The 23,776-nt window shown below is 33.0% G+C and overlaps 2 protein-coding genes and 3 non-coding genes across 5 annotated transcripts; 3 read left to right on the plus strand and 2 right to left on the minus strand.

Moving 5' to 3' along the window:
• Positions 1–679: 679 nt before the first annotated feature.
• Positions 680–5,547, minus strand: LOC133300619 (sucrose synthase 5-like). The gene is made up of 14 exons (XM_061500197.1): positions 5,338–5,547; positions 5,090–5,244; positions 4,081–4,273; positions 3,860–3,978; positions 3,575–3,791; positions 3,095–3,190; positions 2,835–3,008; positions 2,618–2,734; positions 2,348–2,514; positions 1,939–2,163; positions 1,258–1,824; positions 963–1,101; positions 777–856; positions 680–689 (listed from the first exon to the last, which is right to left on the minus strand). Exons 1-14 carry the CDS (start codon positions 5,545–5,547, stop codon positions 680–682), a joined length of 2,469 nt encoding a protein of 822 aa, XP_061356181.1.
• Positions 5,548–13,379: 7,832 nt separating this feature from the next.
• Positions 13,380–13,492, plus strand: LOC133300630 (small nucleolar RNA Z103). The gene has a single exon (XR_009750081.1). It is a non-coding gene; the product is annotated as a small nucleolar RNA Z103 (small nucleolar RNA).
• A 166-nt stretch (positions 13,493–13,658) lies between these two features.
• On the plus strand, positions 13,659–13,753 carry LOC133300629 (small nucleolar RNA Z103). The gene has a single exon (XR_009750080.1). It is a non-coding gene; the product is annotated as a small nucleolar RNA Z103 (small nucleolar RNA).
• Positions 13,754–14,033: 280 nt separating this feature from the next.
• LOC133300631 (small nucleolar RNA snoR98) lies at positions 14,034–14,147 on the plus strand. Its single transcript, XR_009750082.1, has one exon. It is a non-coding gene; the product is annotated as a small nucleolar RNA snoR98 (small nucleolar RNA).
• A 5,391-nt stretch (positions 14,148–19,538) lies between these two features.
• LOC133300625 (glutathione S-transferase F11-like) lies at positions 19,539–22,638 on the minus strand. The gene is made up of 3 exons (XM_061500207.1): positions 22,492–22,638; positions 21,960–22,008; positions 19,539–19,984 (listed from the first exon to the last, which is right to left on the minus strand). The coding sequence occupies exons 1-3, from the start codon at positions 22,636–22,638 to the stop codon at positions 19,539–19,541; spliced, it is 642 nt and encodes a 213-aa protein (XP_061356191.1).
• Positions 22,639–23,776: the final 1,138 nt, after the last annotated feature.

The raw sequence follows: 23,776 nt of genomic DNA on the forward strand, positions 1-23,776 counted from the left end.
TCCCATACACATTTTTCCAATTAACTCACAATCTTAAAGGCTTTTCGTTTAGTTACTCATTGCAAAACAGGCAGAATTTGCACACGAGTTTGAGTAATAGAACTCCCCCAATAATTCCTTTGGGCACTTAGAAAATACAGGTAAGCAAAATAATTTGGACAAAGGGCATTAAATAACCTATGTTAATGAGAAAGTTAAAAGGAAAGTAAAGAAGAGATTTACAAAGTTGGGAAGGATAGATTCTTAGTAACTCTTCAAAGGCAAGACAACTTGATAGCATCCAATGTGACAACTGCCGTAGCTCACACTTCATCTTTTATATATTAAAATAGATTTCCTCACAAAGCATTTTATTGATCACATGGAAACACTTGTCACTTTGTAACAATAACAGAAACTTTTTTTTTTTTTAATGAATTAACTATATACATAACATATGACAGAAAGGTTGTAGATAATACAAAGAGCAATATCCAGATCCTAGCAATTGACCTGCTTACTTCTTTGTGGTTATTAAGACTTAAGACTATTAAGCTCCATAATGCTGAAGGAAGCAATAATCCAAGATTATATAATTAATCTTAGCTTTGCAATCTGGACTGTGAACGTCTACAGAAGTCAAAACAAAAGGGGGGAAAATGTTAACTTGGATCAAATAGCCAAGTAATTTGTTAACTGCTTATACACATCTAATCAGGAGAAAAAGTTCTAGTGAAGGAAATTCAACATTTGAGTAACTACAATTTTTTTTTCCTCTCATTGATTATGTGACATACCTTGTGCCATGTTTTTTGAGACTCTGCTGCTTGGACACTGGTTGTTGAGGTTCATCACTTGGAACAGGTATTGTCTTCACCTGTGACATTTGACATATCAAAAGTGGTAGCCATCATAGAGGCTGATTACATTACAATAATATATTATTCTGTATATGTTCCCAACGACCAAATATATTGACTTACCAAATTCTTGAACATCAGATTATAGAACATGTGAATGTATGTTTGCTTTGCCTCTTTTTGCTCATTATTTACCCGCTTCCAGAAGCTATAAATGCTTCCCGTATTCAGCAACTTGTTTGCATAGATCTTCCATGTATAGCTATAAAACAAAGCCATGAAGTTTGAGATTTTGATTGTTGCACAAGAAAAGGGAACCTTGAACGAATGCTGCCTTGCAATGCATTGTAGGTGTAACATAAATGTTTAACAAAAACTATTCTAATATGGAGCTATGAAACTAATGTTGCTCGTTTACCATTCATTTATGCGCTGCAATCCAGCTTCTGAAATTTTATTCCAATGTGTTGAATCAACTTGGCATTTTTCAAAGAAATCAGCAATTTTGTTGCTTGATTCATCTCCATTGAGGGGATCAATATGGAAACCACAGACCCCATCAACAATAATTTCTGCTGGACCTCCTTGGTTGGTAGCAAAGGTAGGCAAACCACAGTTCATTGCTTCAATGACAGTGAGACCAAATGCTTCATACAAAGCAGGCTGCACAAAAGCTCCCTTTGTGTCAGCAATGAAGCGGTAAAGCTCTCCGTTGCGGTGTCTATCAGTTTGTGCAGCAATCCATCTGAATTGACCCTTGAGTTTGTACTTTTCAATCAAACCATGCATCTTTCTTATTTCTGCCATTTCCTCCCTGTCTTTGGATTTCAAAGGGTCAAAGAAGCCTCCAACTATGACAAGGTTCACCAAGTTTCTCAATCTGAGGTTCTTCCCATACCACTCAACTAACCCGGTTAAGTTCTTCACAACATCAATCCTTGCCATTGAGAAGATGATGGGTTTTCTTCTGTTTTCTAGATATCCACTGTTTCCATAACAATTTCAGCAGAGAAAATTAATCACTTGGAACTTAGAAGAATATAGTAACTCTTATAACATTAAACACAAAAGAGTAGCATGTAGCAAATAATTCACTTACATATGCTCATTGTTATCCAATTTACTGTACAATAAGTCTTCAATGGCAGGATGAAATTGAGTGAGTCTTTTGCCTTTCTCTGTGTAAGGGAAATAGACACACTGGTCAGCTCCAGGTGCAGCTATGTTGAACTTGGGATCAAATACATTTGTTCCTGAAACAACCCTACAGAGCCCTGGGAGTGTAAATGTAGCATGACTTTCATATTGTCCAGGTCTATCTTTGCTGCATACAAGAACTTTCAGAATTCAGTGTGCTATACAAACTTCTATTGGTTTTTCTTCTTCATTTATAGATACTGGTATTTTCTAACTGTGTAAGTGAATTTTCTTGAGTGTGCCAGACAAAAGTACGAATAATACAGAAGGGTTGTGAAAATTAGTTGTTTTCTTTTAGTATGACATCTAACCTTCCGGCAATTTCCTGATATGTGCTGGTTATGATGAAATCTGATGCATTCATTGCTATTGTATCAGCCATGAATTGGCATGAGAAGTGATACTTGGGATCTAATTCTTTCCACTTGACATCTGAATCTTCATACTTAGTCTTCTCTAAAGCATGTGCTATAGTTCCCTAGTTTATAAGCAACTTGAGGAATCAGTACATGTGGCAAAAAGGACATCCTCACAGCCACAAAAGTTGTTGAATAGGAAAACTTCAATAAAGGGGTAGTGACCTGAGTTATCCCAAGTTTCCTAGCCATAAGAGATGCTGCCAGATTCCCGTCAGTGTAATTTCCTATAATAAGGTCTGGTTTTCCTTCCATGAGGTTGAGAATCTTGGCTGTGGCATCCTATTAACATGAAATAAAGAACTGGTCAGATAGAAAATTCATCAGAGGAAAAAGCAACCATGTAAAGGTTCTTATAGCAGATATGTATATATATACATGCCTGAGTAAACCTCTCAAGATAAGGATAAATGTCAAAGCGAGAAACCCATTGACGCAGGATTCCTTTCTCTGTCTGAAAAGGCACACGTAGAATGTTGGAGTGTTTGGTATCAATGATTGGTTCCAACTCCTGATTGCACTTGGTTCCTTGAGCATCAGGTATGAGCCTTGTGACCTGTCATGGTCAAGAATATACTTGCATGATTCTATTAAAAAGTAAGTGCTACGTAGAAACGGATGACTATTTTGCATGAAACTAACCACAAGAATTTGAGGCTTCACATTTAGTCCTTGTTGCTTAATTCTTAGCAGCAACTCTGCTTCAAGAGCTCTAACTTGATCCAATATGTAAACTACCTATTCCAAATTGCACAAGAGCAAATGTTAAAGTTGGCAAGGGTAGTAACTTGTAAGAGATTGTCATGAACCAACTAATCCTAAGAGATCCTCTAGAATACCTTAAATTATATTAGGGACAGGATCCGTTTACAAACTTTTTTGAATTTTTTTACAAATTACACTATATTATCCCGGGAGAACATAATGTAGTTTGTAAAAGTTTGTATTCTCCCGGAAGAATATAGTGTAGTTTGTAATAATTTGTAAACAAAAAAGTTTGTAAATATAACCTGCGCCATTATATTAAGATATAATATTAATATTACAAAATATCATCTAGATATTTCAACTAAGAAGCATTTTTAAGATTTTCACTTAATAACAAAAGTATAGAAATGTTACCTGTCCACCAGTGTCTGGCAAGCCAAGAACATTTGCTTGACCAAAATAGCCATGAATAGAGAATATCACAACATTGAATATTGTGGGAACTCTGCTGAAAAATTTCTCCATATTCACTGGGTCTGGAGCTTGGAGTATTTCTGACAAAGTTTCCATTGTCTCATTCACTCTTCCTGCAGTATCTCCCCATCCTCTCTCAAAACCCCATTCCTTGAGGCTGTAATGAAAATGGCATTGAATTAGTGAATTATAAATACTGGTTCACTTTAAGTTAAAGGGGTTTACCTTAGCTCAAAATCCTGGTAGGGAGTATCTATGGGAATTGCCGAGAGGTATACATCAGCCATTATCAGTGCCAGCTGAAGCTTTCGTGCAGTGCTCAATGTGTTATTTATCATCAGGCTCTGCCAGTGTAGATGACAAAAAGGAAGATGCATGTTCACAAATATATTATAGGGAAAAAAATGTTGGTAATGTTTTATGAATTTTAATCATATTCCCCTTACTTCTCCTTGATGATTTAGAGATAACAAGTAGTCCACTATAGGCTGTGTTTTTGTCAAATTCCCACTAAACCTTGAAGTTAAGAACTTTGAAACAAAATGGAGTCCATTTCCAATTGAAGAAGACAGGGTTAATTTCGGAATAGGGAAATCAAATGCTCCAAAATCTGCTTCAAATGCGTTTTCATTGTTAGCCCTGCAACATAGACCCAAGTTAACCATCAAAACTACGAAGTTTTGATGTGGTATGGTACAAACAACAAAGTTTGACCACTTTGTGTTGATATATTTGTTATATTAGCGGGCTAGTCTTTCTCTCGTCCTCTACTTTTATATGTGATAAATTTAAGATTGGTTTTGGCTTAAATAGATTAGGTCCGTGTAAAATATTTTAAGTCTGGCCTGGTCTGTTAATTTGATACAGACCTAATTATAATACTGGCCTGACTAATATTTTAAAAACAAGAGTAAACATTCTTTTTGGTCCCTGGCAATATCTACAAAATCTTTTTTAGTCCCTGGCAATAAAAAAGGACGAAATTGGTCTCTAAAATTATGAAAAAAGGGTCACGTTAGTCCTTATGTCAACTCTTTCGTCACTAACGTGGCTCTTTTTACATACTGTTAGGGACCAATTTGGTCCTTTTTTATTGCCATGGACTAAAAAGGATTTCGTAAATATTATCAGGGACCAAAAAGAGTGTTTATTCTAAAAACAACTGTCATGAGTAATTTATCCATAATTCAGGTGTCTCATTTTGAACGATAGCAATATCCATTAGTGGCTGCAAGGGAGAACTAAAAATGCTCTCCCCATTTGGATGGACTGATTTAATATAAAGAACGTAAAGGACAAAAAAGAAAAAAGACCAATATGTGAGAAGCATTGTTAAGAAAATAAATGCAAATCAGAGAAGAAGAGGGATGAGAAAATTTGTTGTTTAGAAGTTTAATAAGGAAAAGAATGTAGGACAGAATAAAAGCTTACAAAAAATGAAGAGAAATGACATACCATTTTTCATCATATACCCTTTCCTTGAATTTGAGGTAATCCGTGGAGGTGATACCCTCAACTGAAAGGTCCTCAGAGCTCACTCTTACAAATTCCCAAACTCCAGGATTTGGCCTTACTGCAAAGGCAACATATGGTGGATCAACAACAGCTTCCTGCAAGTTTCAGGTGCAAAGCATTAATATCCAAATACTAATGTTGTCTCATTGCAACAACAAAAGGTGAATTAAAAACAAAGAAAAAAAAACCTGTGTAGAGCTCAATATGAAGCCAAGATTTCCTTCCAATACTTGATTCCTGTCACTATTGTCATTTATAACTTGCTCCATTTCTTCCATCAGGTGATGAAGTTTTATAATCCTTCTCCCATTTTCAATGTACTTCGCAAAGCACCTCTTAATATGGTACCTACTCTGCCTCAATGCATCAGGCATGTTATCAGTTGGTGCAGAAGCCATTTCAAGAAATTGATAATGATAATAATAAAAAAAAAAAAGGTAAATTAAGGTTTTGAAACTCGTTAAGGAAGATGATATGGTTGTTGCTCTAAGGAGATGTGTCTCAATTTATATGCATAGATCCATGAGGTAACTTTCTAGGGTCGAATTGGCCCCACTAAAGGAGGTAGGCATGCATGGATTCAAGTGTTGGAGAAAGAACATTTGCAAAGGCCAATGTGAATAAAATTTCTAACTGGGAATTATAGGTATCATTCTTTTCTTCTTTCTGTGTCGTTATGGTTATTATATATGTTTGTGTGTCACCATGAGAAAAAGAATATGGAAAGCTGCCATCTTCAAGGCATTTGCTTTTTGTGTCTAATGTACACAAAATGGATACCTAGTAGTTGAGTTTCATCCAAGATTGATAATGACATGAGAAAGAATAATGATAAGGAAATAATATTTCAAATATTTTAATAGAAAAGATTATATTGACAAGCTTTTTTTCTTACGAACTTACAAACTACAATATAAATCTGATCAGTCATACACTCTTGATTGAAGTATGACGGGTCAGACATAGTATAGTTTGTAAGAGTTTGTAAACAAAAAATTTGTAAACATAATCTTCCCTTATTTTAATATAAAATATTTCAATCCAATAAAATTATATTTTCTATAGCTCATGCTGTTGCAATACATCCTATATTATACAACCCCTTGCTCACTCAAATAACTAGATTTTTCATTCGTTAATCAGGCTAAAAGGAACATAACATGTCATATTCATAACAAAAATATAGGTGAGGGTGTCATGCAGTATCTTGTCGGTCTTGAAGAAGATTGATTACATCAATATTAACGACACAAAATAATTAGATCAGCAAGAATATTATTTTGAAAATCATATGTTTGTGTTAACTTCTTGTATAACACTTAAAAAAATTTAAAAATGTTACATATAACCTAAAAAAATATAATTATGTTAAAATTAATTAGTCATTATGATAATTTTATTTGCTTGTGTAAAAATTTGTATTCAAATTTATTATACGAATATATCTTTTCTGTAACACCTCGTTCTAGAACCGGTTTGTTAACATCGTATTATGATATTAAGCGCAGTTACAATCACATGGGTTCAATTAAAATCCGGTTAAATTTTTCATTTTAAAACATGCCGAATTTATAATGCTCAATTGCGTGATCATAACCATATTACATTGCGAAATAAAATAAATTAAGCTTAACATCATACTCTTATATCCTTAGACCAAATGTTATTAAATGTCTTCTCCTAATCATTAGCTACGCGTGGCTTCGAACCGCGCCTCGTTTGGAGCACTGTAGCTCGCGTTATGACAAATTGGAGCAACACAAGAGGGTGTTGAACACAGGCCCCGCGCGCTTCAGCGCGTTACCGGGCGCTCAAGCGCGCGTTATCGGGCGCTAAAGCCTCCATCTGGGCGCTTAAGCGCACGGAGGCAGAGAGCATCAGGTCTTTCAGTGTAAATGGGCGCTTAAGCGCGCACCAGGGCGCTCAAGCGCGATATCCTGGGCGCTTAAGCCCCCATTTGGGACGTTTTAGCGCGCAGTGTAACATCCCCATCTCGAGCCGGTTCAATTAACATACATATGATATAAACAGATACAGCAGAAGACTTATCTTACGGAAATACAGGCTAACTTTTTCTTTTTCTTCTTAACTTCATATAAAGCATACCAAAAATCGGACAGAGTAACCTCTGTAAATCGGACAACTGGGGATTTTCCAATCCCACTCCCAAGAGTTCCTGATAGACAATTTCAATAATATTCATATTCAGAAGTACCAGTCATGCAATATAATCAGATACCCATCCATGGGCGCATGCAGAAATTGGCTCCATGCCACTAATCTAACAGCATGCAGTCCAATACAGAAACATAACTGAATACTACATAGTCATATCAATATGCCTGAATACAAAAGGTACATGCATCAACTGAATGACATGTACAAGACATATACAGGCCATATACAAAATACAGGATCTAACATAATGATCCATCACTACGGAAATACGAAATACATAGGTACACTCCAAAAAGATTAGTAGCCTACAGCTACTCAAAATACTGATCCGTCAAACGTCTCAGCCCCGTGTCGTGTCCCTGCCTAACGAAGGCTCACCGGAAGTCTGTGCACCTGAAAATGTTGCCCCAACGAGGGGTAAGATTTCAAATCTCAGTAAGCTCCAGGTTTATAGAGAATTCTCCATACCCCTGGCTCACTCCTGCATGAAAGTCAGATACAGAGTATACCAGTACAACATATAACAGATATCATAACAGAACAGAACATATAACCATATCATAACAGAAGTGTGCGCTGTAATTCCCAAGGAATGACCCCAAGCAGAATTCAACGCACGTGTTTCCAAGGGATGACCCCAAGCGGAACCAGAGTATCTATGAGGTGTACATTGTCAATCTCAGGAAAACCCCAAGAAGACATCAGTGTACCAGAAGTCAATATAGAACCCATATCATACCCAGTCATATCATATCGTCTCATATCAAATCATTTCATATCATATCAAATCATATCATATCATATCAAATCATATCATCAAATCACTCTATATGAATGCACCTATACAGAGTATCAACAACAGTCATATAGTCCAACCGCAGTTCACTAACCATGGTGGAGCACTCAAGTAGGAAAAGACTCCTTAAACATAGAGCTTACCTCTTGAAGCTTTACCAATACCTTCACTTGTTGCGCAAATATTTATATTGCTTCAAAAGAATTACGTTCCTTCTCAATCCCTAGGCACACCTAGAGAATAATTTCCAATGCATCAATAAAATGATATTATGCCATAATTATTTCATAAGCACACATTTTATTGTTTACTTTACTTTCTTTATATTTTTGCCAATACACAAGTCTAGCCCATTTTAACCAATCATTCATATAATTTCATGTATTGTACTCAACACTTTAACCAATTAATACATGCTCTATCTCTATTTATTTTTACCCTATTAGGCCAAAAATCCTAGAAGGAAGGCTAAGGGTTTTCTTTCTTGTCCATTTGTTTTCCTTCACTTAATTTAATACTCTACATACATAAACGTACCTCTCCTAAATTCCAACAAAACTTTTGGAACTCAAGCCTTATAAACCATCAAGGCCGAACCTCAAGGGGGGTAGGTTTCCAAAAGATTTCTTTCCAATTAATCATTCATATCACTTTATCACTTTACACTAAATTACAACATGTTTTTCCTTGTCAATAAATGCAATAAGAATTTACACACTAACCCCCTAAACTCTACAAGGCCGAGCCATCAAGGGGAGGAGGCATAAAATTTTCCTTCAATTTATTAAATACATAATCATGCTTATCCTTCCATTTACACATAAAAATTATCACTTATTCCTCTTCATTACATTTTTAACCCACCAAACCTTCACATCCATGGCATGTATATATGATTTTATAACTTATATAACCTCACATTAACATGGAAGTGAAGATTTGTTACCTCAATATCACAAATCAAGACCTAGGAGCCTTCCATCAAGTAGAACTTCATGGAAAACTTCATCTTCTTCAAGTGGTGAATAGTGCCACGGTTTTCGGAAGGAAAATAACTCCTCCTACACTCGACAATAGCTCACATGGAGGGTTGGAATGGCTTCATTGTGTGGTTTCCATGCATTTTCATGTAGTGGGTCATGTATTTTGGTGGAAGATTCAAAGGAAATCAAGCAAAAAAATCAACAAACCCTATCCCTTTCTCTCCCAAGTGCAGATCGGGTTTTAGAAGAAGAGAAGAGAGAGAAATTGTTTTGAAAGTGAGACTAAGGTGACTTAAAAAGTGGGCACATGTGGCCCTTTTTAATCCGGTTATTTTTCTATCGCGTGTTTTACTTAAAATGATCTGGAACATAACTTAAAGCTACAAATATATTTTTATTTTTCTAAAGTCATTTACATTAATTTTTTTTTCCTAAGGAATAATATTCATAATTCACAGTATGGTTTCTGCACCGTTTTTGACGAAATGCACTGTGAACCACTGACTGTCAGTCTTTTATTTTCGAAATTCAAAACTTATAAACTTATCATTATTGGGTCTATTTTGCCTTGTATGGCATATATTGGACTTCCTTACTCTTATTCCGTCATTTATTTATTTTCTGGACTCTACCGGTTAATTCACAGTACTGCGAATTCTCCGACAGAACACACTGCTCATAACATAGTCATGATTACAGTCAAAATACTCGTATTTACTCTTTGAATCTAATTATGACATTTAAATCCTTAAATTAAATCTCTAATTAAGATTTACCAAGTTGGGTCATTATACGCAGAGGCATAAACATCTCCACCTTCAGTGGTTAAGGGCGCTCAAGCGCGAACCAGGGCACTCAAGCGCGCAACCCTGGGCGCTTAAGCCCCCACTTTGGGCGCTCCAGCGAGAGGAGGCAGAGAGCATTAGCTCTCACAGGGGCAGCAGGGCGCTCGAGCGCGCTCCTGGGCGCTGGAGCGCGCTGCCAGGGAATTCTCCCTCTCTCATTTCTCAAGTCCAAAACTAGGGAAAGGGCATCCCCATGGCAAGCCTCAATGGATTAAACCCCTCCTCATGGGTTATACTAAAATTTGGGCAGCATAACCTTTGTTTTCTTAACATTCCCCAATTTAGCACTAGGTATATAATCAAGTTTTCCAGCTCAACAATCCAATACATAATGAGCATGCATATAATGAACTTAAGGTAATCATCAATTACAAATCATGTTCATTACAATTCATGGAACTTAGCTTACAAAACACTATGATCACTCCCTTGGCTCTCATCAACAAAGAGATAACCAAAGGCATGAGCATAGGCTAAGTCCATTCCAAATAAACAGAACATACATCCATCAATTGTCTATTAATTACAATCCTATACATGTGAGCTACAAAACAACATGTATAATATCAAAATACAAGATCCTCATGCATCACTACTAGTCCAAGTATGGCCACTTGCCATTGGTGGCTCCTGCAGCATCCTTACCTGAAAGGGGGTCCCCACAACACGGGGTGAGATATACGAATATATCCAGTAAACCAGGGGTCCTTGGAGCATCTCTCCACCCCACAGTTCCATATCAGTGTAATAGCAATAACAATAATAATGCAGTAAATACATATCTATGCAAAGTGCAATAACATCTCCAGGAGAAATCCCTTGAGCTCTCAAGTTGTCCTAAGGAAACTCAGATGCAAATAGTCCTACTGGCCAGCTAAACTACCAAGTATGATTTACGCATCGTCATGCAACATACCACATAGGGAAACACCATCCTATGCCACACCAAATGCATACACATACGTATAACAAAGCATTACACTATTTCATTGTGTTTATATACACTATAACTACCACTACTCTTTCAGGGCTTGGTGGAACAACCAAGGAAATTACACCCAAGGTCCGAAGGCTTTCCTCAAGCTTCTGCCAACCTATGTTCTCCACCAACAGGTTCCACAACTAGTCAACTTTAATTCCAATTATTATTTGCAATTTCACCTACATTAAGGTGCCATAGTATCAATCATGCCATCCAATGAATATTCATATATACTCATTAATACCACAACAACTCTACATCACAATTTGGCATGAGCTTACCTATTCCAAGGAGCTAACCAAGCTCCATTGCTTGCTCCAATGGTTGATCACTTACGGTTGGTCCAAATGCCTCAATCCTAGGCATCATTAGGACACAATCATCAATCAACCAACCAAACCATTTATCACTAATGCAAGAAAATCCAATATCAATCATTAAATCTTGCCATTTTCAAAGTATAGTCATATAACTATCTAAGCTCATTTTCAGCGATTAATCATCATTCCTAGCATTTCTCATAACATACACTAAGCTCCAATCTACTAACATTATCACAAAAACCCTAAAATATTATTCATTAAACCCTAAATCATGGAATTTCCAAGAGAGCAAAGTTCAAGGGTTAAAATCTTACCACCAATGGTCACACAACCAAGGATTGATGGCTCCTCAAGCTTCAATGGAAGTCGAAGCTCTCAAACACCTCAATTTCTCCAATGGGCCGAATTTTTGGAGGAGGATATCCCACTCCACAATGCTCCCCACTAAAAACTAAGTTAGGATTATGAAAGAGGAGAAGATTTGGAGTGGTTTAGGCTTTGGAATGAGTTGATTTGGCCAAGGTTTGCTCACTCCATGGTTTCCCCTTCTTCTTCCCTTTTCTCCCTCTCCTTCCGTCTTTCTTTTCTTCTCTGATGCTGGTTTGACGGGGAAATGAGGGGCTTGGGTTCTTTTTTTGTTTTATACCACTTAACCTTATGTTAAGTGGTTTTAAGTGGGTATCAGTTCATCTATCTATTTAACTCCAATAATTACCAAACTTAACCCAAAAGTCTGGAATATTATTCTAGGAACATTTCCACTTTTATTTATATATTTTAGGTACTTTTGTCTGCACCCATTTATACCCCTTAATTTTCACTGAGTACACTTTTTAACTCCAAAGTGACTCAGATTCATTTAATTAAGCCTTATACTTAATTTTACTCACTAAAACATGCTTACTTATTTAATTACATGTAATCTGCTAATTAATTAGGTTAGGGCTATTATATTTTCAATTATGATTTAATCCATTTTTGCCATTGAAAGAATAATGTAACTGCTTTTGAGTAAATTAATTCAAAGATTTTATTTTCTGATTTAATGATACAAAGCTTCTAATATTGAGCATAATAGTATATTTCAAACATTTTTGTAAGTCTTTTAGTATAAATAATATATACTATATACTTTTATGTAGAAATTTTATTTGATAGAGTTTTCTAAGTGTAAAAAAAAAGTTAATTGAAGAATGAATTGATACATCATGAGCTTGATATAACAATATATCTTGAAGCAAATAAGTTAGATAATATTTCCAACTCATGTCAAAAGATTGATGAAAATAGAGACCTGTAAAACATTTAGAACCTATTAACCTCTGGCTCTAGTAAAGAAATTTTTCTGCATTTATCCTGGATATCAGCAATACAAATTTGGTTTCTCCAAAATCAGATGTTTATTTTAAAGAAATTTTTTTCGAGGTGTCTCAATCATTAACAACAAAAATAAGGAATTAGATTCTAATGATTATATGATTTGTCATGCATGTGCAGGAAATATCAAATATTCATATTCTCATTAGGATCATTTATTTATTTCAATTTTTATGCATGCCGGTTGGATATGTGGGCTAATTCAATAATGGGCTAAAACAACGGGCCACCGGGTCACTTCGTTTAAATGACCCGCATCCTCCTTCAAAAATTTTACGCATAAACCCCATCAAATTAGGGTTTCGTTCGGCGCACTCTTCTTCCCTTTATAAACACATTCACCTTCTCTCCTCTTACTCGCTCCTCTCCTCTTTCAAAGTTTCAATCTTTCAAAATGTTTTCGATTTGGGGTTTCGTTTTTGGGTTCTGGGTCTGTCTTATTTTGTGGAATCATGCGTCAATTACTGATTACCGGTGCTCTAAACCTAATGGGCATTGTGTATGAGATGACGCCACAGCAATTCCTTCCTGCAATCTCTGGTGCACTGTTTTTCTTAGGGTTGATTCAGCCCTTTTAGCTCAGTTCCTATTGCAGAATAGGAAAATTCTCTGCTGATTTCATAAGGTTTTCAAATTTACTCTTTTTTTGTGTTTTGGGATTTGCGCTAAGGAATAGATCTACAATATATGCTTTTTGTGTGTGTGTTTGCAAATTTGAATTTAGGTTTAGATAATGTAGAGTTGGAATAGATATGAGGAGACTTTCCCCAAATGATCGAAGTTGATTTTAACTTTGCTATTTACATAATTCACTCTTCTTCAAGGAGGATTGAATTTATAAGCCAGAACTCTGATCTTCCTACCAACTCAATTTAATATATAAAGATACTTTTTTTTAGTGATTTTAACTTTTAGTTGCAATAACAGGAGCATGTTTTGGTATTGGATATGAACTTTGTGATGATTGTTGGTTGCAATTTTGTGTTGCTATTGGTGAGTGTCTAGTAATGTGTTGCATTGCAATTATGGAAGTGATGATTATTTCCCCAGATGATCGACGCTGATTATACTGTGCGATTTTTTTCTCTGTGGAGAAACCAAGCCAATTAATCTGATCCATAATTGCATTTTAATATTTGCAACTATTAAGGGTTGGTATAGATTACTGAAAAGTTTTGATCTATGTTATATAGCCAATCATTTAATTTAATTTAAGTTGGTGAGTATTATGAGATTTTATTTCAGTGGTAATGAATGAGTTTTGTGTACATTATATAGGAGATTTGTATGAGATGGTTGTGTTGATAATAGCATTGAGGTTTTGTCGGAAACACTAATTGTTAAGGTTATCTTGAGTCTTGGAGGAATGAGCAAAAAAGGGTATCTGACATTTATTTTTAGTATGGCATGTACCCGATTGTCTTAAAATATTTTCTCCAGAAATCATAGAACAGAAGTTTAATGCTTGCACTGCTTTCTGTGTGGATTGCAAGTTTGGCTCTTCTGTTACATATATCCCATGAACCAAGTCCTTTTCGAATCGGTGCCCATTTTAATTATGAGTTAGCATAGTATTTGGAAAACATAATGTGCTAAATATTTCTTCCAACTTAATCTTAGGGTAGGCTTGCTTCCTAATAGTTAATTTGTCTTTTCCATCAATTTTTCAAATTATTATCTGGTTAATCATATTTGCGAATAAACTGGAAACTCTTGCAAATTATCTGAATCGTAATAAATTGTGAAGTAAAATATTAACTCCCAACTCTTAAAAATAAATTTCTTATTTTGATAATGTCTTGAAATTTTTAAAATATAAAACATAAGGTGATCTCTTGAAAAACGAAAAATTAAATATATTTTTAGGGTCTATCATCTATTATTTAACATCACAAAAAGTTTTCTACAAACAATATTTTGTGGGGCTCGCAACAAAAAAAAAAAATTCGACACGCAAAATGAATCCCTATAATATAACTTAGGTAAATGAAAATTAAAAATTAACGGTGTTTTTGACTTTTTGTTTTTAAAAACTGTTTTGAAGTTAAATTTTGAAAATTGATTTTAGAGTAAAAAAATAATAAAATTTGTTTGATTATAATTAATTTTAAAGTTATAAAGATGTAGTATTATTAATAAATTTTTATATTTACAAGATTGTTATTGTAAAATAATTTAAAATAAAAATAAAAATTAATTTAATTACGAAGATGTCATTAATGAATTTTTATATTTACAATAATGTCATTACAAAAACAAAAAAATAATTTTTGAAAACATCTATTAGTTGTTGTACTTTTTCAATTTTTAAAACAAAAAATTAGATCCTGTTGAAAACAAATATAATGAAAACACACTTTCCAGACACTTTGTTTGATTTCTGGTTTTCATAACAGTTTTTAAGTTTTAAAAACAAAATAAGTTGTTTGGAAAAACAAAACAAAATAAGTTGTTTGGAAATAGTATTTTCAGTATATTTGTTTTCAAAACAGCATCTGGTTTTTTATTTTAAAAATTAAAAAAGCAAAACAATTAATAGATGTTTTCAAAAATAGTTCTTTTATTTTTTTGTTTTTGCGGTGGGCTATAAATATAAGAATTTATTAATGATATTTTTGTAATATTAAATTGTTTTTTATTTTAAATTATTTGCAGTGACAATCTTGTAAATATAAGGATTCATTAATAATATTTATGTAAATAATTACAACTTATTTATAACTTTAAAACTAACTATAACCAAACAAGTTTTATTGTTTTTTTACTCTAAATTCAGTTTTCAAAATTTATCTTCAAAACAATTTTTAAAAACAAAAACACATTCAAACACATCCTTAATAAACACACCCTTGATATACAAACTGTGAAATAGGAAATGATTATATGACTTGAAATTTGATAAACTTTAATGAATAAATTTGAAATCCGTAATTAGGAGTTGAGATAACTTTAAAACTAACTATATTAGGAGTTGAGATAACTTTAAAACTAACTATAATCAAACAAGTTTTATTGTTTTTTTACTTTAAAATCAGTTTTTTCAAAATTTATCTTCAAAACAATTTTTAAAAACAAAAACACATTTCAAACACACTCTTAATATACAAACAGTGAAATAGGAAATGATTATATGACTTGAAATTTGATATACTTTAATGAATAAAAATGGAAAGAGAAGAACGTAAGCTACAAGTTCTACGTATTATTTATGGGGATTGTATTGGTCCTGTTATATAACAAGTCTCGGTACACACAAAAACTATCGCATTCAACTTTTTATTTTTTGAAACTTTCATCGCCCATACTTTTGTGTTAGTGCTGCAGCATAACAAATCTATTTTCCATTATTTATTGCTCTTTGATAAAAGAATGCAATTCAGCATTTCTTTGCAATAAGACACCCTACCTGCAAACAATGCGGGCCTTTTTAGGTTATTACCGAGTCATGGCTATCTGTCCTTATGAGCATCTAACAGACAAGTAAATAAATTTGAATTATAGAAACCATTATTTTAGTTAAACCTATACGTACATTCTATGAAGCACCGATATTTCAAAAATCTTGACGTGTCGTGTTCGACACTTTCTGACCCTCCCCGACACTTCGACGCTCGTTGTAAAAACTTAAAAGAAAGTTCAAAGGTTATATTGCGGTTTTAGTTCTAACTATTAGATTCGTTGGATTACTATTACCATTTTATTGAATTTAATATAATATTTGTGATATCTTATATTTCTTTGCAAAATTACTGGGTATTATAAGTTTAGCTTTATTTTTTTGTTAAATTATTGAATATTAAATATAATATACGCAACTTAAATTAAAAATATTATTCAATATCAAAACATGTCCTAACGTGTCAAAATCTAACATTTTTTAGAATTAACGTGTCCGAGTCTCGTGTCGTATCGTGTCCTGTGTCTCGTGTCGGTATCGGTGCTACATAGCGTACATTAGCACGAATATTTATGTTGGAATAATATATACCTAAAATAATCTATATCAAAATCAATAATAGAAAATTAGAAGTACCATAAGATTGAAAGATAAGGAAGAAAAAAAAATTGTATAATAAAAAATACCTAAAATTATATGGGAAATATTTTCTTATGTTATAGAAAAATAGTTACCTAGAAATAAAATCACAAGTAGAACCCACATGCTATGTAGCACCGATATTGACACGGGACACGTGACACGATACGACACGACACTTCGACACGTTAATTATAAAAAATGTTAGATTTCGACACGTTAGGACACGTTTTGATATTAAATAATATTTTTAATTTATATAGTGTATATTATATTTAATATTCAATAATTTAACAAAAAAATGAAACTAAACGTATAATATTCATCAATTTTGCAAAGAAACATAAGATATTCCAAATATTTATATTAAACTCAATAAAATGGTAATCGTAATCCAACGAATCTAATAGTTGGAACTAAAAACTTAACGTAACGCAACCTTTAAACTTTTTTTTTTTTGAATTTCTATAATGCGTGTTGGAGTGTCGGGAAGTGTCGGAGTGTCGGAGAGTGTCGAGAAGTGTCGGACACGACACGTCAGAGTTTTTGAAGTGTCGGTGCTTCATAGCCCACATGTAAGAAAAAAGGAAAAAAAAAAAAAAAAAGATGTGGGACCCATCCCTCTTTTGTGTGTGTAAAAAAATTGATTTTCCCATATAATCCAAACTATATATCTACCGTGAAAATACTATTTGTTGGGGAAACAAATACCTAACAGGATACGAAAAGTCAATCTTATCAACACAGCACCAATAAGCAATAACAACGGCACAAACCATAAATGAGTAAGGAATTAGAAGAAATCATTCCTATTCTTACTTGGTAACTTACCACATTTATCAATAAGTACTACCATATGATTTATTAATGATATAAAAATCTTGATATAATCATAAGTAAAAATTTAATTTCCGTTAAATGGTTCTTTCAATGGTCTCAAGTCCTAGGAAGAATTTTGTCGCACTTATAGTACTCTATAATTCAATCGTATTAGTTGAGTAATTCAAAAAATTGGAGATATTTTAAAATAATAATAATTAAACATACTGTTAGTTATATTAATGATAAAAAAAAGGTTATTAGCCAAGTATCTAGGATTTAGGAACACAGGACATGAAGTCTGAACTGAGGCACCAAGGTCCAAAAGGGACATTTTACAAATTGGAACTAGAAATAGTGGACACTTTGGTTTTGTGGGTCAGATTATGCTATGGAAATTGCTCCTAGTGGACGTTGTTGGTTTTCCCTCCTTGATGTTTATGGCTTCAAACATATATGTTTAAATAATGGGGTCTCACCCTACATTTGTGCATGTACAGTCCTTTTCTTTTACATGCTATTCATTCCACTTTTTTATGTAACTAGCTGGATTTTCATGTAGCTTATGAAGATGATCAAACGAGTTTAATGAGCTCCGGGATTATAAGTATGTGATTATTGGGTGCTGAAAAATGAATTAAAACTCTTAGTAAACACTAGCAGCTTGCTTCATTCTTTTTGCTCTGACTAAATCAACTTTATTAGGATTTAAATCCCTATTGTGTGAGTTCTTGTTATGGTTGATGAAAATTATTTTATTCAATCCTTGGTTGCTGAAGTTGTAACACTGAATATTCATTGTCCTTTGTTTTGTTTTGGTTCAATCACAAATAGGTTTGGTAGAGAAACTTTTCCTGTTGCCTGGAATTGTGTTTTCCAAGACTATAATTGGATAAAAACCTGTTCCTTTGCTTGGTTTGGCTGTGTATTTAACTCGGTTTTTTATTGAAAGGAGTTTAATGGTTTTGTGAATGTTTTTGATTTGAGAAATGGGAATTCAATAAGGAAATGAATCAATAGTAGCTTGAACCCAATAGTAGTCATATATTTGATCGTTGTCATTGTCACTGTCTTTAATTTTCCATTATAAAGACAATGTAATGTTCAATGATTGAGAAGATTTTTTGTAATCTTCTCCTACCGCAGTGGACACCTGAACCCAAATGAAAGAGTCACCAACCTACAACAACTACCGTTGGCTAATGCTAACTTGCATGTGGGGTTCTTCATTCTTATATCTATTGGTTTCCCCACACATGTGAACACAAAGGGTGCTGATGTTGTATGTATTGACGTCTTTGGAATTGTATCGCCAGATTTTGGACGAGATTGAAGCTAATGATTACAACAAAAAAGAATAAATGGCCATTTAAAAAATATATATATGTGAGGGAATAAATTTTATTTATAAAACATGGTTTAGTCTCATGTTATAAATAAAAAAAAATTCTCCGTTTGAAAGTGCATTACATTCCTACACACAATAGGCATCTTAGTTCAATATATAACACTTGAGATGTCTGCAATAATCTTTTACTCGTGTGGTAAACATCAACTAAACATAAATCTCTGGAACATCTTATATATCTTGGATTAAATAGATGCCTTGTGCCAACTTTTTTTGCTATGAAAAAGTTACCACTATCTTAACTAGTGGATAAATGGCATAGCATAAACTATTATCATACATGTCACATGTATATTAGGTTATGAAGCTGTTGAATAACTTGGGTATACTCATATAAGCAATTGAAGAATTAAATTAAGGCCAGTTAAAGTAATTAAATATAACAATTATTTGATGTATTAAAAATAAACATTTGACAAGCAATGAAAACCATATTTTTTTTTAAGTTAGCTACACACACATATCCATACATAAATCATACACGGCGTGATATAAAGTAGAAAACTTCTCCTAATATCAAAATATAGACCACCACCAATCATTATTATTCTCACTCTCTCGCACTCTTATTTTTATTTTATTTTTGCCCCTTTTATGGAAAAAGCATCTAATGAGTGATATAAAGTAGAAAACATCTCTTAGTTACTGAACCAAGTCCTTTAATTTCTTCCAAGCTGGCCTACTTGAAATTTTCTCCCACCAAGCATTCACTTTTTTCCTTTCAGTTATTATGTGTCCCATTTTGCCTTCCTCTATGATTTTTCCAAGACCTGGAAGGTGGCTCAAATCAGCCAAAGTGAACTTCTCCCCAGCAAGATATGTGCTTTCTGAGAGCCTACGTTCATACACATCAAGCACTTTCTCTAGCTTTTGCACACAACTATGAGCCAAGGCCAAATCTCCAGGTTGACCCATACTTGGAAGGATCACAAGCTGAAGCATTAAAGTGAAGCACAAATCATTGAAATTGTGTGCTTCTACTTCAAGCCACTGGTCCACAAGAGCTCTCTCCTCTAAGGTTGTACCCAATAGGTCTGGACCACGGTCTGCATACTTTGCTGCATAGTACCTTGCAATAGCCCTTGATTCTGCACAAATCAAGATAAAAAAAGGACATTGGACGACCCATCAACCTTACATTGTTGCATCACTATCAAAGCAATAAAAGAATCAGAGATCAATTTCACAAACACATCAAAAGAAATCCCTTAAAAGGGAAAAAGAAATAAAGAAGAAGATGAATTATAGATTTGTTAGGTAGTATACAATGGAATAGTAGATTGGGAAAATTTTGTTAGGCTCTAATTATGGCTTTTGTCTGTTATACGTTGATTATCAAACAAGAGGGGCAGGGGGAATCCCCAAAAATACTTTAAAGATTACATTTTTGAAAAAAATTTAAGTAATTTTATAAATAATTAACAAAAAAAAATTGTTTTTGCTCCAGAAAATTATTTTAATCATATTTATTAAAATAGATAGATCTCATTGTAAATAACCAATTCAAAAAGAGTGGAGGACGGTGATGATCGAATCCGGTACACCGAGACTTTGATATCGTATAAAAAATTAATTTAACCCAACAACTTAAGCTTTTAGGTGAGGCTACATTAATGGTTTTATATTTTTCAACATTCATTAACTTTTTTTATTATTATAATACAACTGATTCGTTTTTATGTAAGTGCGATAAAAAAAAATTCTGTAATAAAAACAGAAATACTAAACCTTAATAAAATGAAGATAATATATACGAGTATGAAGGAAATCGTTCATCACTTCTTTCGGACCATTCTTATACTTAAATACTCGTACAGACTGTTATATATGGATCCGGCTGTTACATATAAAAATTAAATTCTATCAAATGTAAGCTTGCTAATTGCTATCATATATATAGTGTTAAACTTTTGAAGATCCCAATATTAACAGAGACGTGGATTAATTGGTAAAAATAATTGCGTGGTAGCTCGGATTGCATCTCGACCATATGAAATGAGTATATATATGAAGTATGAATATGGCCTTTGGTATTATTATTAATTTATTATTGTAGATACTTTGGATTCAATTGGTTAGGAACTTTATAGTATTAAGGTTAAAAATAAATTTTATTAATAGATATAAATAATAAATATCAATAGTAAAAATGCGTGATATATCTACAAAAAAAAAAAAAAAGTGCTTGATAAGGATCAACATTGAGATTATTAAGAAGTGTTCTAAATATATACTTTTTGGATAAGTCATGTGTAGGGTGATACGCGACTGAACGCGCACACTCCCCATATTTAATTCGTATTAAATTGATAAATAATTTATCAAAATAATTAAATGAATAAAATGTTTAGAATTTTGCATTGGATGGGTAAAATGCAGTAAATATTGTTAGATCTAACAAATTGTTAGTTAATAAATGTTTTGTAATAAGCTAATATTCATATCCTTTCACAATTTTATAAGTTAAAAAAATAAAATAAAAATATATTAGTAGATATAAATATATATATATATATATATATATATATATATATATATATATATGAAAAAAAATGTGTATTAAATTGCTTGTAAAAAAATTAAATTGGTGAATAGTTTCTAATTTTGCTTTATATGGGTCACAATAACCGTGGAATGTTTTTTTTAACATGAGAAGATCCATTTTCAAATACTATTTTACTGTTAGTTTCAATTTTACTAATATAAGAGAATTTCGTGTTACCAGGGGGGATTTTTGGTGTATATTTTTTACAAGAAGTAGAATCCTTTGACACGAGTGTCAAATTTGAAATTTGACATCTCATCTGATAACCATTAGATCAAAAAAGATCAACGACTCTAATTTGGAAGCATGTGACACTATTGATCTTTTTTAATCTAATGACTATTAGATGAGATGTCAAACTTTAAATTTGACATCAGTGTGAAAGAATACTACCTCTTTTTACAAAGTTTCTAAAACTAAGTTGTGTAACTTTTGAATGGGCACAAATTAAATTAAGATAAATAAAAATGGAGTGACTTTAATTGTTAAAGCCAAATATATTTTGGGTGCTTGCTTACCAAAGAGCCTGAAATCACCATCCTCCACAACCGGAACTTGACCGAAGGGCTGCAAGAAATTGAACTCCCATCAGGTACGCAAGTAACTCAAATTGGAAAAAGGTATACATGATTGTTATATCATTGGAGGAAAGAACAACTTTACTATAGATACCGTGGAGAGGACACAAAGATAATGAAAGGGAAATAAAATATGTGGATCCCACTATTTTATTGGGTCTGAAGTAGTATCTCTATTTTTCCAGTAACATAATATTTATAAAACCTATTGAAAAATTACATGAAAAGTTCTTATGCAAGAAAATCTCTTAAAATATAAGCTGAATCTCCAAGTCAAAAGTATAAACACAGAAATGACAATAAGAACAAAAAAAAATAAAAATGAATGATTCTATATAAGTATATAATCCATAGAAATTAAGAAAATTTAGTCAAAATATCTACTCATTCTAACAAAAATTCTGGAAAAAAAAAAATAGCAATTGAAAATTCATAGACCTTAATTAAGCAAATTAAGGTACATTCACTCGACCTGTCTGAGAAGGAAATCAGGTCGCTTTTGTTCTCCTTGATCAAGATCAACATGCACAAGTTCAAAATCTACCCCTTTCTCTAAGAGGCAAGCTAACACCCTTTGAGGGCATACTGCTCTTCCTGAACCATAGACCTTCACCACCATTTTCTCAGCTTTGTTAGGCAAATTGAAAAACTTTGTTGAACTTTTTTCGAGCTTAGAGTGATTGTGGCATCTGGGGTGCCACCAATGCCTAATATATATAGAAGTAGCAGTAGTAACTAGTAACTAGTGGAAGTTATCGCACTTTGTTATGCTTTGTGCTCTGTAAGACAAGTACACTAACTGAAGGGTGCAACCAGCAGCATGGGGGTTGCCACGTGATGACTTCTTCGTCCCCATTATGATTTATGACATGTGGGTACCTGGAAAGTACTAGATTTTGACGTGCGCAATCAGATTTTTTTTAGAAAAAAAAATTTCGCCAGTTCATTCAAAATTTGACTAATTCGATTACCTATATTTTTCATTTTCAATGTTCTAATTTAAAACTTCTAGTCAAATAATATCCACAAAAAAAACTTCTAGTCAAATTATCAGAAATTTATTGATTATTTGAATTAATAATTACTATTTTATTTTTTTAATATTATTTTGTTCCAATGTGATGTATTTATTGAAACTTTAAACACTTCATAGTTCTTATTATGAATCTGTTTCGTATTTGTTTTCTTCTAAGCCAAAAATTATTTTGAGCTAAGTTAAAAAATTAATTTAAAAAATAAAGATATTTATTTTATGATTATATAAAATTTGATGATGTTTGTGGTGTTTTGAAGATGGAAACTGGAATGATCTATTATTGGGTAAAAGCACTCATCTAAGACTGTTTAGGCAAAATAATTGTCCAATTAAAGTTGATTGGATAAGTTTTTTCAAATTAATACAATAAAACATGTCACTAGTATTGACGGGACGGATACTATGTCAGCGTCATGTAGGAAGTTCCATCACCGTAAAATTTCGGAAGGCCACAATTTTTAACTTGGGTATCCAAATCAGATGATTTTTTTTATTTCACGTAACTTTTCGAGATCTATGCAATAACACCTCATTTGACATTTTTTATCTCCCACAAACATTGTTCGAATTTGTAACAAGGGTATCACAATCACAAGAGCATTCAAATCTAGAAGCTCCTAAGTTTTTTCCAAACCAACATCATAAGTAGCAACACATGCCATTGATTGACACGTTTTATTTATGTAAATGATGTTATTTAATTCTTTTTCTTATTTTTCAA

Source organism: Gastrolobium bilobum, unplaced genomic scaffold, assembly GCF_033153095.1.
Source record: "Gastrolobium bilobum isolate Gb01-03AN ecotype WA unplaced genomic scaffold, APGP_CSIRO_Gbil_v1 utg34045, whole genome shotgun sequence".
In the NCBI taxonomy this organism is placed as follows: domain Eukaryota; kingdom Viridiplantae; phylum Streptophyta; class Magnoliopsida; order Fabales; family Fabaceae; genus Gastrolobium; species Gastrolobium bilobum.

What these genes read in the sequence shown, in the direction of transcription:
- LOC133300619 (XM_061500197.1), bottom strand. Translation starts at nt 5,547, where the DNA reads ATGGCTTCTGCACCAACTGATAACATGCCTGATGCATTGAGGCAGAGT. An exon ending in TTGCAGCGCATAAATGAATG is followed by an intron (nt 1,102 to 1,257) that starts GTAAACGAGCAA and finishes TTTGTTTTATAG; the next exon opens with CTATACATGGAAGATCTATG. An exon ending in ATCTGATGTTCAAGAATTTG is followed by an intron (nt 857 to 962) that starts GTAAGTCAATAT and finishes CAAATGTCACAG; the next exon opens with GTGAAGACAATACCTGTTCC.
- LOC133300625 (XM_061500207.1), bottom strand. Translation starts at nt 22,638, where the DNA reads ATGGTGGTGAAGGTCTATGGTTCAGGAAGAGCAGTATGCCCTCAAAGG. An exon ending in CTGATTTCCTTCTCAGACAG is followed by an intron (nt 22,009 to 22,491) that starts GTCGAGTGAATG and finishes AATTTCTTGCAG; the next exon opens with CCCTTCGGTCAAGTTCCGGT. An exon ending in TGGTGATTTCAGGCTCTTTG is followed by an intron (nt 19,985 to 21,959) that starts GTAAGCAAGCAC and finishes TGATTTGTGCAG; the next exon opens with AATCAAGGGCTATTGCAAGG.